The following is a 17,510-nucleotide window of genomic DNA, read 5'->3' as shown; positions in this document are numbered from 1 at the left end:
ATGGATTGATCTGTTTTGTTTCCTCGGAAAAATATGCCCCCCTCCTTTTGAAAATCCTGGATCCAGCCCTGCCGTGAGCAGAATTTTTTTTCGGGGAGGGGGCAGGACACTCGTGAGCGAAGTGACTGAGCTTGTAACTGGGGCGCTTTTTCTTTTTTCTAAAGTGAAATCAAAGGAATCGGGCACACATTTAGTGCATTTTGTGAAAATTATTAGTAAAAAAAAATCAAACTATCTGGGGGCGATTGCACCCTTGCACCCCATTCCTCATCTTTATGATTTCAGCATTTCACCGACGATGCCCATGGATGTTGGACGCCTTTTGTGAACGCGCATGCCTATAGTGGTGACCAACCCTGTTTTGCCTCAACATATAGGCCCTATTGATTTACATCGATTTCATAGGAAGCTGGTTTATGATATGAGACGGAAGTCAGTTTCATTTGAGAAAAGCGAATGTAAAATACTTCCTTAAAATATGCCAGAGTATCAAGCACCAAGTGCATGAAGTGAGCAAGGTGATCGCAGCTGGTGAGACCTCAGAGACCGCGAATGCAATCCATCGTAGGTGGAGCGTATACTTAAACAGGAGTTTAAAAGAAAAGGTACCTTATTTTTTTTGCGGTGATATTCTTATCTGTTACCATTATAACTATCAATATCTGACATCATACTGGCAGGTATCTATGTATATAAAAAAATGTGTGAGGAATCTTTTTTTCTACGTGTTGAAAAAAAAATATTTGGGTTAGAAAGAAGGGTAATGGAGCCCCCCCCCCCCTGTCTTCCCTAAACCAAACATATCAATATGTGTATTTTATGTTACGACAAGCATTGATAGCAAGTCCTAGTCAATTCCTATTTTATACAACATGTACAGGATCCACGTTCGAATAATAGAATCTAGATCTATTTTCAACTGATCTAAGTTATAATGTTGTCAAATTTTGCTTTTAATGCAAAATTCAACTTGGGGGGAAGTTGGATATTGAAAGAAAAAAATATATAAATTTGCGTTATCGTGTTAATTATAGACTCATTACTTCATGGGCTAATATATTACCTGATTTACATGATACGTGATAATTAGGTAGGCCTACATCACCATTTGTAGCATGAGAATATTGGTTACTTTACCATGTACAGGGAAGGACGAAATCATGGCCTACAAGTACAGTTCACGTGCTTTCCAATCAGTCATATTGGCTTGCTATTTCTTGATGCTTCAAGCTTCCATGATATCGTCAGGAATATTGTCCGAGACTGTTCGTGAGGATTGCTTCCAAGACTTTGAACTGAGAAAAGCATACTGCAACAGCAAAGGTCTCGACTGTGTTCCCCAAAGTCTTGCCAAAGACATAGTTGACCTCGACTTGAGTGGTAATAACATTACAACCCTCTTAAATTCCTCGTTTGAAAGATATCCCATGATAACTAAATTGGACCTTTCAGGCAACGACCTCAGGGTGATTGAACGAGCAGCTTTTCATCCTCTGAAGAATTTAAGGACCTTGTATTCCCTCAGCAATCGCAATCTTGTGCTCTCAGATGCGGGTTTATTTAGATGGGCAAGTGAGTTGACATTCCTTGACTTGTCAGGATCACACTTAAAATCCATTCCAGTCGACATCCTCAAATGGAGTAAACACTTTGACCGCGTCGATTTGCTTTACAACGAACTTACTTTCGTCAACATCAGCTCTTGTGGATCTGTTGAATACGCAGATTTTTCTTCGAATAACATTGAAAACTTGACAAGAGAATGTTTCACCTTTACTTGTCAAACTGATTCATTGGTCCTTGCTGGAAACCCCTTAAAGATGATTGATTCCGATGCTATAGCAGCACTGAATACCCGCTCACTCAGTTTCGGACGGGCCATCGATAGCCATCCTTTCACCCCTAAAATGCTGACAAATCTAACAATCGGAATCTCCCGTTCAGATGTAAAAGAACTTCGCATCTTTGATGTTGGCTTGAAATTTACCCTAAAAGATGCCTTCTCCTCGTTGCAAGATAACCCTTTCCCTCGCCTTGATTTATCCCTCAATAGAATACACCCACTCTACTCACATGTCTTCTCAAATCTAACTCGACTTAATAAACTTATCCTCGATCATAATGAAATAGTGACGATCGAACCACGTTTGTTTAAAGGCATGCTTGCACTGAAAGTGCTCAATGTCAATTCTAATAACATAAGGTACATAAATCCCAGTAACCAGACATGGAGAATCAACCTGATGGAGTTAGATTTGTCTGCGAACTCATTGGCAAAAATTTCCCAATTTGCGTTTCATGGATTGCGAAATTTGACAATATTGGACCTAAGCTCAAACAATCATCTTACTGTTATTCATTTATCAACATTTACAGGACTAGATAACGTTAAAACTATCAATTTGGCAGGATGCAGTATTACAAGTTTGCAGCTTTATACTCCAGCATTAAATTCGCTGATTATGAAAAGAAATATCGGCTACTTCCCTTCGAGTCCTTTAAAACCTGGAGAATCTTTCAAACACACAACGAATCTTGTCCACTTGGACATGAAAAACTCTAAGATTTGGTCCTATAATCTTTGGAATACAACCACTAATGTTTCTCTATTCGATGGAATGTTTAATCTCACCATACTGGATATTAGCAATAACCTTGGTATTGGCAAATCAAATGGTCTGATACCGGGCATGTTCCACCATCTATCTGCTTTGCGGGAACTCGGTTTAGACGAATGCGGCATTTCTAATCTCCCACCTTCTTTGTTCTCTGGGTTAGAATCACTTCAGAAGCTAAACCTATCTGGTAATACGCTTAAGCAGGTTCATGCAGGTACATTCCTAGGTTTGAGTCAGTTGCGAAGCGTTCGTCTTGATGGAAATGTGCTTGCGGACCTCCATGCAGGATCGTTCTCTGACAATCCGAGACTTACAAGACTGTCATTAGCCAACAATAAACTAACAGGTCTTAACGAGAGCACATTTAGACCAATCCATTCCTCTCTTTCACAAATAGATCTTTCCGATAATCCAATTGTGTGTACATGTGATATCAAGTGGTTGCTATACTGGCTCAATGGTAGAGAAAGTTTGAGCCTTGATAACGATGAAAGTACTCTGTGTGGGCCACAATCATTGCCTTCACTCCGTGAGAAACCTATCCTACATTTCAAGCCCGATGAACTATGTCGATTCAACTATGCCATTTTCAGTGTCATTCCTGTCGCTTTGGTCATACTTGTCTGCTTAATTGCCGCCGTTGTGCTCATCCATCACAAGCGGTGGCAACTGAAGTATAAACTCTTTCTTCTAAAACTGGCGGTTTGGGGCTACAGGGAGAGAATAGATGCTCGCAACCATACCGAATATGAGTTCGACATCAACTTCATATTCTGTGACGACGACGAGGAATGGATTCGCATCTATCTGAGACCGACCTTGGAAGAACAACTTCCACAGTTTCAAAGGAACATCTTTGGTGATGCAGACCTCATAGCAGGTATGTACTATTTTGATGCAGTTGACTACGTGGTGAGCCGGAGTTTCAAGACCGTAGTAGCACTCAGCAAAGCCGCTGTTCGTGACCGCTGGTTTATGCTCAAATTCCGCATAGCCATGGATCACGTTTGCGATACCCAGACCGAATTCGTAACCGTCGTTTTCCTTGAAGATATCCCAGATGATGAGCTACCTTTCTTGGTGAGGTTGTACCTTGGTGACGGTAGACCTTACCTCAACTGGACAGGGGATGTCAGAGGACAAGAGTATTTCTGGCATGAATTTGAAAAGAATCTTACCATCAATCTAAAGACCAATGACCATATTCCAAATGAATAAAAATAATTATCCGTAAATGAGCAGCCTACCGATAAAGGCACATAGCATATTAAGGGGCCTCGACATAGGCTCGTGTGCTTTTTGGATAGTCTTGATACATATACCTTATTTACTATTCATTAAAACAATTGAAACTTTGCTGTGCTCTTTGTTTCGAGAATGTGATGGCTATGTCACAGGAACCTTTATGAAGTGTACAACTACTACAAAGAGTTTGTTTGTTTTTGTTATGAATTTTCGAGTGGTAATAGGAATATATTTAGACTACGTGATAATGTGCTTTGTGTTTAATAGGAATACGGAACCTATTGAAAGATTTAGGAGTCTGGCTGCGCTATTGATATTGAGTTTGTTAATTTGGCATTCATAAAAGACGTCAGAGAATCTTAAAAGGAAAATTTCGCAACTACAATGGGGAGCGATTCGAGAGTACAGCACAATTTGAATTATTTAAAAATGCCTGTCTTAATAATGACAAAGAACATTTGGAAGGTCTTTGTCAAAATTTGGTGAACCGGATCAGCAGTTTCGTCCTAAGTTTTGGAAATTGCAAATTTGTTCTTTGTTCACATGCCAGAAAGAAATTTGATTCACCAAATTTCGACAAAGGCTTCTTAGTTGTTCTTTGTCGTGAGGAACATCTGACAATACATTATCTATGTTCTTCAATCCGTCTTGCATCGTGGAGCGAAAACTTTTTTTATATCTACATTGCAAAAACTCCGGTGTTGATTTGACACCAGCCCGGAATATATATATGTCCACACCAGAGAAGTATTCAAACAACACCAGTTTGGAATCAAACCGATGCTGTTTTATTACTAAGAATCCGGTGTCAGACCAAAAGGAAACTGGTGTTGTTTAACACTTCTCTGATGTGGACATATATAGATTCCGGGCTGGTGTTAAATCAACACCAGAGTTTTTGCAGTGTGGGGCTATTTTTAGGCCATACTGTTACAAGAGCATCCTCGCGAGAATAAAAAATGAAAATTAAACATTCTGAGCAGTTTTTGAAATCATGAAAACGATGTCTATATAACTAAAGAGTTAACGCGAGCACGAAGCACGAACTGACAATTTTAATATACTGACCAAAAAGTGGCTCGTGAATAGGATGCTAGTACCTATTCAACCAATCGAATAATGTGAGCACGAAGCGCGTGCTGAAAATTTATGATGCTCTAACCTGAAAACTGGACATTCTAAGCATTGTTATAACCAGAAGAAGGGTGAGCACCTTGCTGCATAATAACTGAGGCGAGCGCGAAGCGCGAGCTAAAAATTGTGATTTAAGTTACCTAAAGTGTATTATGTTGTCCTTTAAATATGAGTATCTAATTTCGAATAAGGACACATTTTTTTTTTGAAAAGGGGCATTTTCCCTTTTGAAAAAGGACGCCTTTTCCCCACCAACAGGGATTTTTTTATCATAACCAGGAGAAGCTGTTAAAAATGACACTCCCCCCAAAAACCCTTATGTGGAGGTTATTCCCATGTGACCAACGCACAGTCTCCTGAACATTGCTCACAGAAAATAAAAACTAAGATGCTGGATCGAAGCGCCAATTCTTGATGCAATACATTATTTGACTGCAACATATACATGTATCATCCTCCGTTTGAAATATGACTGCATAATATCCTGTTATTTTTTTAATTACAACACCGTTTTTGTGACTAAAACAAAATAATTTCATTATCAGAAATACGAATCTTATTTCATTTTCGGACTAACGAACCTTATTTCGTTTTCGCATTAACGAGCCTCCGGAATAACGAACCATATTTCGTTTTCTGACTAACGAACCGTCGGAATGACGAACCTTATTTCGTTTTTTTAACTCACGAACCTTCGGAATTACGAATCTTATGCGTTATTGGACGAACGAGCCTTAGAAATAACGAAACTTAAAAGCCACCCGGAATGGTCTTCTACAAACATTTTAGGGGATGCACATTTTGTAAATCCGACTATGTGGACCTGATTATGTCTATGTACGTATGTATTTATTCATTTATCTATCTATTCATTCATTTCTTTCTTTATTTGATTATTCATTCATTCATTTATCTGTTTAATCCATTTATCCTTAACATGGCAGGTAAATAAATAAGTAGGTAAGCTGTTATCATAGCATGCCTTGCAAATATATATATAAAGATTTAAAAAAAAAATCTAATCATATATTTTCAAACAAAATGTAAAGAAAACACAAAGTCTGGTTATGGTGATAGCTAAAATGAAACCCTCCAAAATAAAGGAATTTACGTGATTCTGTCTCATATTTCACATCCTTCTTAAACAGGAAAAACAAGCTGAAAAAGAAAGTGGGGAAGTTGAAAAAAAGATTTGTGAGCAAAATAAGCTAGGCCTGATTAGGGTGAGCGAAGTGACTGCGGAAGAAGGGTCGCGCGGGTTTTTCCCTTCGTCTTCACCAGTGCATAAACAGATTAAGGATCCAATTCACGCTCGTGTAAAATTGCAGTTAATGGGGGTGGGGGGGGGGGGGGGGGGGGAGTAACTCCTTGACTGATTTATTTTTTATCCATTGAGAGGAATCACCATTTGAATCCCCCAACCTAAATGATGACACGGCATTTGCTCCGGGCTTTATATCGTCTAAGATATAGGCCCGTATTCTGAACTCGGGTTTAAATTAAACCCTGGTTTAAAGTTGTGGTTTTACTATGGAGAGCCAATTGGGGCAAAAATCCCCGAGAGTACACATCCAATTTACTAACTCATATGACACCCAAATTGTCTGGGAATGATAATTTAAAGTATTTTGAAGCATTTTTCTTCATTATGAAAGCAAAAAGGAAACAAAATAGTAAACAAGAAATATACAATATAAACATAATTTTTGAATATTTGGCTCCCCATAATTTTAGCACAGAGTTAGATCATGGTCTGAGTTAAACCTGACTTCAGAATACGGGCCATAGGGTCTGGGTTAGGGTTGCAAGAGGGTGTTGTGCGGGGTGTTATGTTAGGTTTAGGATAGGGTACCATGTGTTGACTCCCGGGTTGAAGTTGGTAATTGCGTATAGTGTGTGGAATTTACAGAGGAGCAATTGTCGCCGGAGTAAATGTCATGGAGCCTCACAAATACCATTGATTATAGCATAACTCTGTATCTCATACTCCCGGAGGGGCCACTTCCATTGACGGGTGGATACCATGCGCGACCACGGGGTCTTGAAAAGCACCCTAAACACGTATTTTCCATATTCTGAAAATGCACCCCTTAACAAGTATTGGCGTGTGAAACCCTACCCTTAACAAGTGTTGGCAAGTATTCCCAGAATTGAGCCCCTAAACAAGTACAGCGATGTATTTTCAATATTCTGAAAATGCACCCCTTAACAAGTATTGGAAACAAAACGATACTCTTGGCAAGTATTCCCTGAAATGAACCCCTAAACAAGTACAGCGATATTTTATTGTTATGTCACGGGTCCGTCCGATCGTCGGTTTTACGTTACACACCATTATTTTGGTTTAGTAAGGCCCGACCTTCCACACCTCGCGCAAATCGGACTCTAAACACGTAGTGTTGGGGCAAAAAGGACATCCTTTATGAAACATTTTGATTTTGTTTTATCATCCCCGCATATTTGACCCTAAACACGTATATTTTCCGAGCGAAATAGATACCATTTTTTCAATATTTTTGTGTTTTTGACACCCTTATCACGTTACGTACGTAACGTGCCCTATCTTGAAAAAGACATCCTTTTTACGTGTTTTTTTTGGTCGCGCATGGTATCCACTCGTCAATGTAAGTGGCCCCCCCCCCCCCGGGCTCATACTCAATATCACTACACAATAATATATTTTTTTAACAAGTCTTTATTGATAATGAGAGAATAATGAGAATGATAATAAAGATAGTACTAATGATAATAACAATTGATAATGATGATAATGATAATAATAACAATGATAATAATAATGATAATAACAATTATAATAATAATAATCAATGATAATAATCGTATTTCAATTGGCCTATATAAAAGTAAGCACCCATGGATTTTAGGTCTCAGTCTTCTTCCAATAAAACAATGTTCATGATTACATTCTCTTTTACAGAATAAAGATTATCTTAAATGACGGTCTGCCTTCAGTTAGCATTGAACAGGCATAATAAATGGGGGTGGGGGAGCACTTAAAATTTTCTACGACTACATGTCTATCTTTTTTTTTTTTTGGGGGGGGGGGGGTTCATAGGTATCGATTTTTTGTGATGATTTTGGGATGGTTTGTGTCTGAGTCCTGGCGAGGGAGCGGGGGAAGGCGGACTTCCCCCTCCCACGGTAGGGACTTTTTAAGAAACTAACATGCGAAAATCGCATTTTAGAGCATACTACAATCACTTTTTAGGCCATAATACTGTAGTCCACTTTCACTATTAAATTACCAAAATTAATACTGTATCACACGATAGGCCTAATAATCAATATCGGCATTCTCTCTTTAGAAAAAATACAGTGAGATCTATAGTGATGATTGAAGAAAAGCAAATTTTCTGTTTAACGTTTGCTCATTTCCCCCTCTCTTTGAATTTAAATGTAAATCTTAAAAATAGATTTATGAATCGAAATTTATTAACATTTAAATCTTTAAGGACTAATTTTTAATCCAAACATCGACTGGTCACTATTCATCGCCACAATGGATTCATTTATACAAATTCTTGTAATAGAGTATAATTTTTGAGTTGAAAAGTGTTATAAATTGCATGCACTGGACATTGATTTCATCGCAAACCCTGTCACGTTTGATTGATCACATTACTATAGGATAATGGGCAAAGGGAAAAGTTATGTTATTAAAAAATGATGAAGCTATATTCCCAACCTGTGTCACTTCTGCTAAATTAATAAGAATATTATAAAATGCATTTGCTGTTAAAACAATTTTGCTTTTATGCACCGTTCATTGAAATGAGAGAGGGCCTCAAATATGCATGTATTCATGGCTCATGAAAAGTTGCTATCGACATAGACATTTGCTAATTGAAACAATAAAGTCAAAAGACCTGATATCATAAATGATTTGTAGAAATATTGGTGGAGCTTAAACTGATGTAGGAAATCCGAGGGCAAACGACTTTCCATTCGCCAGTACGTCAGGTCTAACGTTAGGCGAGCCTAACAGTGTAATAATAATATTTGATGAAATTAAAATGAATAATTCAATAAACTGTATCCAAGTTGGATCCAGAAATGAGAAAATTTATTATTGAAATATGGACTATAATTTAAGTTGAAATAACACACGTTTTCATGAAGTAGAGAGATGGATGACAGCATGATAAAAAGGAGATCGGTTTTAAACTTGATGATAAAGGAAAAGGATGATAATAGGCTTGAAATTAAATGGATGGACGATTGGAACGGGTGGAAAGATAATTAGATAATTAAAAATTACAGGAGCGGTGTCATGGGGGTGGACATTAATGAGTGAATATGAAATTGAAAGAAAAGGAGAATGAAGAAGAAAGGGAAAATAAAAACTATTTCAGTCTTACTACTTCCTATCAAAATAGATTATTTGCTTTCCTGATGTATTGCACATATATTTCTTTATCGATGTCATTTAGGAATTCCCAAGGAAATGTCCCAGTCAACATGGTCGACGAAAATACTCCGAGATCCATATGGAGACTGCAATTAATCTTGTGGACGGAGGGGCCTCTCTTCATTCAGCCTAAAAAAGATGCGGCATCCCGAAGACAACACTCCAAGATAGAGTCCACAAGAAAAATCAGGACCTCGTCCAGTGCTTAATTCTTTTACAGAAGAGGAACAGGTCGTATCGCATCTTAACTTTATGGCTGATAGAGGTTATGGACTTTCAAGGAGAGATGTAAGTTTGATTCCATCACTACTTTTCATTATTTTGAAATAGTTACTATCATGATTATAATTTTGTTCGCTATTTTTATTTCTTTTCTTATCTTTTACTACAGGAAATCACACTGGCTAGTGATTAAATTAGCCAACAATCTGAAGAGGTTGAAACATCGCCCTGAACACAAACGCCGGTTGACTGTCAATTATTCGTTCAAAGGGTTTCATGGACGGTGGCCAACCATCCGACTTGTGAAACCACAAGGTCTCTCTACATCTCGGGTGAAGTCATCTAAACCACAGACAGTCATGGACTACTATGGGGATCTCGAGAGAATCATTAAGAAGCATATATAGGCCTAACCTCGAAAAACCCAGCCGGTTTTTCAATGTATCGCGAAGTTGGTTTTAATTGTGAATACCGGCCGGTCAAGATCGTAACGAGGATCATGCCGAACTAGAGAATGCCGAACCTGCGACACCAACTGAGGCATTTCTTGCTGAACGTCGCCCTTCTCATCCACCACCAAGCCAAGATCAGAAGAATACAGGTACCAAGCAGCTGGAGTGGCAGTGACAGATCAAGGAATCTACCTAGTTCTCCGCGTAAATTATGATGATGTCGATTAGGGTAAAGATTCTACTCCGGCGGCTGCAACCACCTCAGTCGAAATAGCGGCTGATGAGACTCCGACAGCTGTTCATCCATGGCATCACCCAGACCCGCAGACTCGTCTTTGACAACGCCATGGACGAGGACACCGATGACTACGGTGATGAGGATGAAGATGACAAGCCATGCTGTGTCTGTGGGCAGACGACACCCAAGTCTATGGATAGATGATTGTGAAATTGGTAAAGTGTAACAACTGTAAACATTATGGGTCCATCTGCATTTGTGCTGTCGTTGATTTATGGCACCAAGGAGTTATCTGTGTCCTTGTACATAGTGACGAGTGATTTTTTTCCTAGTTGATCAACTTATTTTTATCTTGATTTCTTCCTGTCCTTGATTCATTTTCTCCTTTAAATTCTTTCTATCACTTTCAGTTTACAGTAATTTCAGACATGTGTGATATTTATAATGTGATTGAAATGCCATGATGATAATTCGTATAATTTTTTCATTATTTACTTATTTTTATTTTGTCATTTATAAACGAAATATGATAACTATATGATTCCTTTAGATGGTATGAATACATCATTTGAAATGTTGAGTACATATTTTTTAAATGTATAATATTGATATCTTAACTTGTTCTTCATTGCTATGGAAATGTTGTGAGAAAAGGTCAAAGAAAAAGAATGAAAAGAATGTTTCTATGAATTGTGTTAAGAACAATTAAAAAGGAATGTAATTTATATGAAATGTTTAAACTTAAATCTTTTGTCAATTTTATTTTGTTGAGCGTTTTAAAAATGATAAATGCGTAAATTTACAGCAGCTAATAGTGAAATGATGAAAAAAATACTTATCAATTTATTGATCTATATAATTATTTTATGGTTGACAAATTGGTTGACAGGTTGATCGTTTGTTTGATTGATTGATTGGATGTTTAATTGAATGATTGATTGATTAATTGATTGATTGCTTGGATGGCTGAATGAATCATAAATGATGAATGATTTGATTGATTAAGTTGTTGATTGATTGGGGAAAGGGGGCATTAGAAATGGGTTCATATAGAGTTTAAAAAAACTTTACATTTTTTCATACTAACAATTTATTTCTATTATTTCAAAATACGGTACTAAGAAACAAAAAAAGGCGACAATAGATCGAATTAAAAAATATTTTCTATTCATTCTAAAATGACGTTGCTTACAGCCATACAATATCAACTGATTGATTGAAGATGAATTGGAATTAAAGGTTAGTTTGACAGACATGACATCAAAATGCTAATATTGTCACCCTAATAAATACCTTATGTCAATTTGCCATATAGGAGTCACACGTTCGTACGCGGTATGGGAAGCACGCACGTGTACTGTATCCTGACCATAGATCCGACCGATCACTGTATCGATAATACCGGTATTGTTTTCAGACATAGTATAGTAGGCGGCGGGATCAAACAGACGAGTCGGTGACAAGGGATGCGTTCATTTTTGGTTTCCGCGAAGAATCTTCGCCATCTTTCTTTGATGCAACATTCTTTTTCTGTAAGATTTCAGGCATTATTGGAGTAAGTATTTGACGAAAAATGAATGAATATTTGGCATTATCCTGGTTTAAGTCACCACTCCATTCACTGCCGTTAATTCATTTCGACAGTGGCGGTGACTTCTTTCCTCTCCCATTGACTTTGTACACAACGAGCGCACACACACTGACACACATGAGAAGAGAGGTGACTTATTTCAGGATAAGGCCGAATACCGGTATTTCTATAACCTAATTAAGGACGATTTACTGAAAAGTGATAGGTAATACGATCCACTATATATAAACCTGGGAACAGAGTCTGAAGAAACGGCAGATTTAACATCACTAAAAAAAAATTGTTAGACTGACAATATTAATAACAACATTTACATTAACTAACCACCTGATCTAAAACGTTAACTAGATCTAGACTACCGTACTCTCTTACTCAGTTACTGTCTAGACTTAAGTTAGGCTAAGTTAGGCCTAGAAATGGAATCTAAGCCTGCCCTAGTCTAATTAATGTTATTAATTCTCTGATCATTTGACACAGTCTGAGTATAGGACCTGCATGGTCCTGGGCCTGGCTGCTTCCTTTTTTTTTAAATTAGATCTAGGCCTAGGCCTAGTCCTAGACTTAAGTTCTAGGTCTAGATTAGTCAGAGGTAAATCTAGATCTAGGCCTAACAAGTTAGACTACATCCAGATCTAAGGCTAAGCCCTAACATTAGATATCTAGATCAAACGTTAGGCCTAGATCTAGACTAGAAATTGGAGGTCGATTTGGCCTAGATCTAGACTAGAATCTAGAGCAGTAGAGGTCTAGTCTAAGGATGGAAGAATAGCAGTTTCTTATTAACTTCTAACTTTGATAAAGATTTAGACCTACAGTACTTAGAGTCTAGATCTAGCCCTAAGCCAAGTTTAGACTTTAGGTATAGATCTAGATCTAAGCCTCACATTAGATTCTAACGTGAGATGCTAGATCTATTTGTTCAATTTGATAACTAATACCATACTCCATAGACCACTAACTTAGAGTCTAATATTTCTATTTATGAGAATGAAGTCAATGCCAATGGTTCAAATTTTGATGCAAAAATTCTTATTTATCTACCAAAAAAGTTGCATGGGGGTTGCCGCTCACTGACACTGGTCCCATCATATACATTTTTTAGGGCGAGGTCCTACGCCAGTGGTAATGAATTTGGTTTGGATCAGATTGTATCGCCAGTAAAAAAGTGATTCTAATTGATTTAAGCAGCGTTGGATCCCAAACTAACGGCACTACAAGATTGTAAATAGTAGCCCGCAGGCTAGTAAGAATATATCTGAAAATGTTTAAAAATCTTCATTTTATTATGAATAAGGCATATTTAATCCAAGTATAGTTCTATAGAGCGCCACATATTTAAATACAAAAATCAATTTATAGTCTTCATTCTTTCATATCTACTTGAGATGGAAATGGGCAGTGGCCATTAGTGTATTCCTATTTTGAAGGTTTGATATCTTAATTTCACTTTTACATGTTACTGTAAAGTTACCTTGAGGTACTGTAACGTTAGACTTAGAGCTGTCACCCAGCAACATTTTGAAACATGAATGACGTATTCATGGCATATAAAAGCGGAGATATGGCAACTTACATTTCACCTTACCCATAAAGGTTATTTATTTTTTTCATTTTGTTATTTTACACCGCTCTTTAAATTTGTCTGTAGAAAAATAGTGATACCACAATTTCAGACTACTACATGTACCTACCTAGCATTAATCTAGATGGTCCATACTAACTACCTATGGTATCAAACCTTTTCTGTGGTGTGGGTTGTACGAACTCATTTTTCACAGGTCCTTGCTCCTGGACTAATAGAAATTAGCTCTTTATTGGTTTAGGATTACATGTAGATGCCTCAGAAATTAAAGTTATGTTTTGTCTCAGAAATTGAAGACATATCGTCAAATATGCTAATTCAGGGGGCGGAGTGAGGTATATAGTCGACCCAACATTATGGCATTTGCACTGTACTGTAGCTATTCAGGGCCCTGTTGCCTAAAAGATACCATTATGGTAACTTTGCGATCCAATGGTAACTTGCATGGAATCCTTGATTCTGATTGGCTGTTGATCAGCATTACCATGGCAGTTACCTAACCCCATAAACATAGGATTAGACACCACAACCAGGTAAAAAAAATCCAAATAGAAAAGATATGGCTAAAGATGTGATGTGCATTTCCGTATATGATATAATGTGATGTTTATGTGCAATTTATGTTACATCATGTTACATCAGCTGACAAGCAATCAAATTGACAATCTAATTCTAAACCTCAGGGGCGGTATTCTGAAAACCGTGTTAGCACAAAAACGGTGTTAGCTAACACGATTGGTATTCTGAAAATCGTGTTAGCATGAAAAACACGTGGCCCAAGTGGTAACACCGCGCAGGTCATGAAATACGCAGAGCGCAACGCGCAACCCCATACGCGGTGTTAGGGAGGAAGATAACACAAAATTTGGTATTCTGAAAATGGTGTTAGCTAAAATTTTGTTCAAAGATAACACGAACATTTAACACTGCGTTAAGGAGAGGTTAAGTTGGGGATGACGATGGCTGCACTTTTTCTAGCAGACGCAAACGTAAAAAAGAACATAAACGGGCATAAAACTATCGTTTGGCAGAATTTACTGTAATTTTCTTTCATTTTTCCAATTTTATTTTCCATCTACCTTTCTCTCTACTAACAATAAGTAAAGGGATGGTCCAGGCTGGATTGAATAAAATTCACAGAGCATAATGCTAAAAATTTGATCAAAATCGGATAACAAATAACAAAGTTATTGAATTTCAAAGATTTGCACTATTCCCACTATCATGAAACAGCCCTAGGCATGTCTTTATGAATATTGATTAGGTGGGCTGATGATGTCATATCCCCACATATTCTTTTGTATTTTATTATAGGAAATTACGTTTATTTAAAAATTTTCTACCAAGAACTAAAACAATTCGATTGACAACTGATTAGTGCATTAGTTATGTATTGCCGCAACTTATTTCATCATAATGGAGACACATCATTTACACATGTATGAAAAAATGAAACATTTATGATTTCATGTAATAACATAAGAAAAAGGAAAGTGGAGATGTGACATCATCAGCCCACCTAATTAATATTGATAGATTTTAAAATTCAATAAGTTCGTTATTTGTTATCCGATTTTGATGAAATTTTCAGCATTTTGTTCTTTGAATTTTACTATATTTATTTAGATAGAAATATTTTCAGCCCGGACCATCCCTTTAAACAACAATTTCTTTGGAATTTCCTGTAAAAATGCACTTCAAATGCATCTTTAATTTGGATCAATTAACATTATTATCATACATGCTCATGAGTTATTTATTTGGTTACTTTTTGCCATAATATAAAAAAGACAAAAGGAGAGGAAGAAAATTAAAAAACGTCTAAAAAAGCACAAACAGACATGAAAAAGAATGGAATTAGCGATTGGGGAACTCTTCTATAATATTCACAATTTTTTAACCCTTTTTCAATGGTTATATAGTTCCAATGATTACAAGTTTTTAACTCTCAATGCGTCTAGGTTATCCTTAATTTATCTGTCCCGCCAGTCAATCTATATGCGGGGGCGGTCAAAAGTGATTTTCTTTTTTTTTGGGGGGGGGGCTGATCGCTCTAAATTTATAATATAGAAAAAAATACAATTTTGTATGTTTGATATTTCTATGTCTGATTTATCTTTTTCATGCTTTTCAAAATTTGCATTGCATATTTATTTTTTCAAATTCTCAAAATTATTGGGGCATGTATAAATTATGCTTGCCCCCACATTTTAGGGGCGATCGTCCCCTGCCCGCTCTACAATCGATCGAGGCCTCTGTCTCCTGTTATAATTTCGTATCCATGCTGTCTGAAATAATCAATTTCTTGTATTATTTTGTTATCTTGTGAAGTAAGAAAATAAATTCAATTCAATTCTTAATTGTTACAATCACCCCGGCCACGTCTCTTCTAGCTCTAATTTTTATTTAGCTGTATGCGCTTACAAAAAATGATGTCACAATGCAGGCTTCGTGTCACCGTTCGCGCACTCTCCTTTTCCTTGAAAATTTTGCGCGATTTGTTTCTTTAACAGCGCATTTGATTGGATTAAATAGATGCAGAGTGGGAGGAGCTGAAGATAACACGAAATGAGATAACACGCAGATAACACGGTTTTCAGAATACCGATTTGGGGGTATGTTAGGGGCGTGTTAAATCAGAGAGATAACACGATATTTAACACGAAAGTTAACACGATTTTCAGAATACCGCCCCAGGAGCTCATTTCTGTGACACTATAATTTATATACAGGCCTTACTATATGTCATGGTGGTTAATGCATGGATATAGGCAGTGTGTGTAGTATGTACAGTACATTGTATACTGTATAGCCCCTATGGATACAAATGAAATTTTCTTTTATTTGATAAGTTATATTTCGCAAATATCCGTAAACCCCAATTAAGAGGAATAAAAGCAATAAAACTATATGAAGCTGCTTGCTACTGTTCAAGTGACCAGTATGGTCTGTATTCAAGAACCACAAGACAATGAAACCTACTTTTTTTGCTGAAAAAGGCTATAAAAATTTGTAAATTGAAGTAATATCACCTTTTAACTCTACAAATAATGGTTTAAAAGTACTAATTTTAGGAAAATCAAATTGGCTGCCACAAAAAGCATATGAATAGACACCAAAACCAGAGAAAAAGATCACCAAATAAAGAAGTTGTGGCCAAAAATGTGATGGGGGGGGGGGGTTGGTGGCCATTTTGGATTTTGGCCCAGCACTTTTTCTCGGACCCGAGACAAAAAAATATTGTCATTTCATGTTGAGATAAGGTAAAAGGAACACAAAACAACTTTTTGAACAGTAAAATAAAAAAAAAATCACCAATTTATGGCCCACTCCTATCAAAAATCAATTAACGTACATGTATGTATACTCATCTACGATAGGGCCTAGGAAAAATTATCTTTAAAAAAGTTGCTGAAATTTCAAATTTTACAGATCTTTACATTCATGAATCGGCCATCTGTTTTCCACATTTTTTTGAAATTGTTTTGGTTTTAGATCTAGGTGGAAACAACTAAATAAAATAAAGTATGTTTGTCTCTTTCTTGACTGGAACTTTGTTAAATGATGTTACACTCTGTAAATATTACATGTATAGTCCCACTTGTAGCTACTTAATTTTCATGGTGTTGACAGAGTGTAAAATAATATTTAAAATGATCAAACTATCGACAGTCGTTTTCAGCAACATCATGAAAGTCTACTTGTGGGACTACAATACTGACCATGTGTATCATGCACCTTTATTAGAATAAGTCCAACTTTGGCGGTGAAGAATTAATGGCGGGGCCAGAATAAAAACTCCCGTCTTTTCTCCATTTCTCCAGTCTAGTCTTCTCACTCTCAGCACAATCTACAACCAGGAGACAAAATGTACTTCTATAAGTACTAGCTCGAAGGCAAGATACAACTGCACACTAGTTGTTGGACAACCAAGACCATGTCTAACTTTATTGATGTAAAACCAAAACACACAAAACAGGTGTGGACACCTCTCAAGAA

General features: G+C 36.9%; 1 protein-coding gene across 1 annotated transcript; it reads left to right on the top strand.

Annotated features, from left to right (window-relative positions):
• The first annotated feature begins 483 nt into the window (after nucleotides 1–483).
• On the top strand, nucleotides 484–4,222 carry LOC129273046 (toll-like receptor 3). Its single transcript, XM_054910102.2, has 2 exons — nucleotides 484–605; nucleotides 1,147–4,222. The coding sequence occupies exon 2, from the start codon at nucleotides 1,161–1,163 to the stop codon at nucleotides 3,834–3,836; it is 2,676 nt and encodes an 891-aa protein (XP_054766077.2). The 5' UTR covers nucleotides 484–605; nucleotides 1,147–1,160; the 3' UTR covers nucleotides 3,837–4,222.
• Nucleotides 4,223–17,510: the final 13,288 nt, after the last annotated feature.

This window comes from Lytechinus pictus, chromosome 12 (assembly GCF_037042905.1).
Source record: "Lytechinus pictus isolate F3 Inbred chromosome 12, Lp3.0, whole genome shotgun sequence".
In the NCBI taxonomy this organism is placed as follows: domain Eukaryota; kingdom Metazoa; phylum Echinodermata; class Echinoidea; order Temnopleuroida; family Toxopneustidae; genus Lytechinus; species Lytechinus pictus.
Note: the sequence above shows the minus strand (reverse complement) of the source record. Positions and strands in the feature narration are given on the sequence as shown.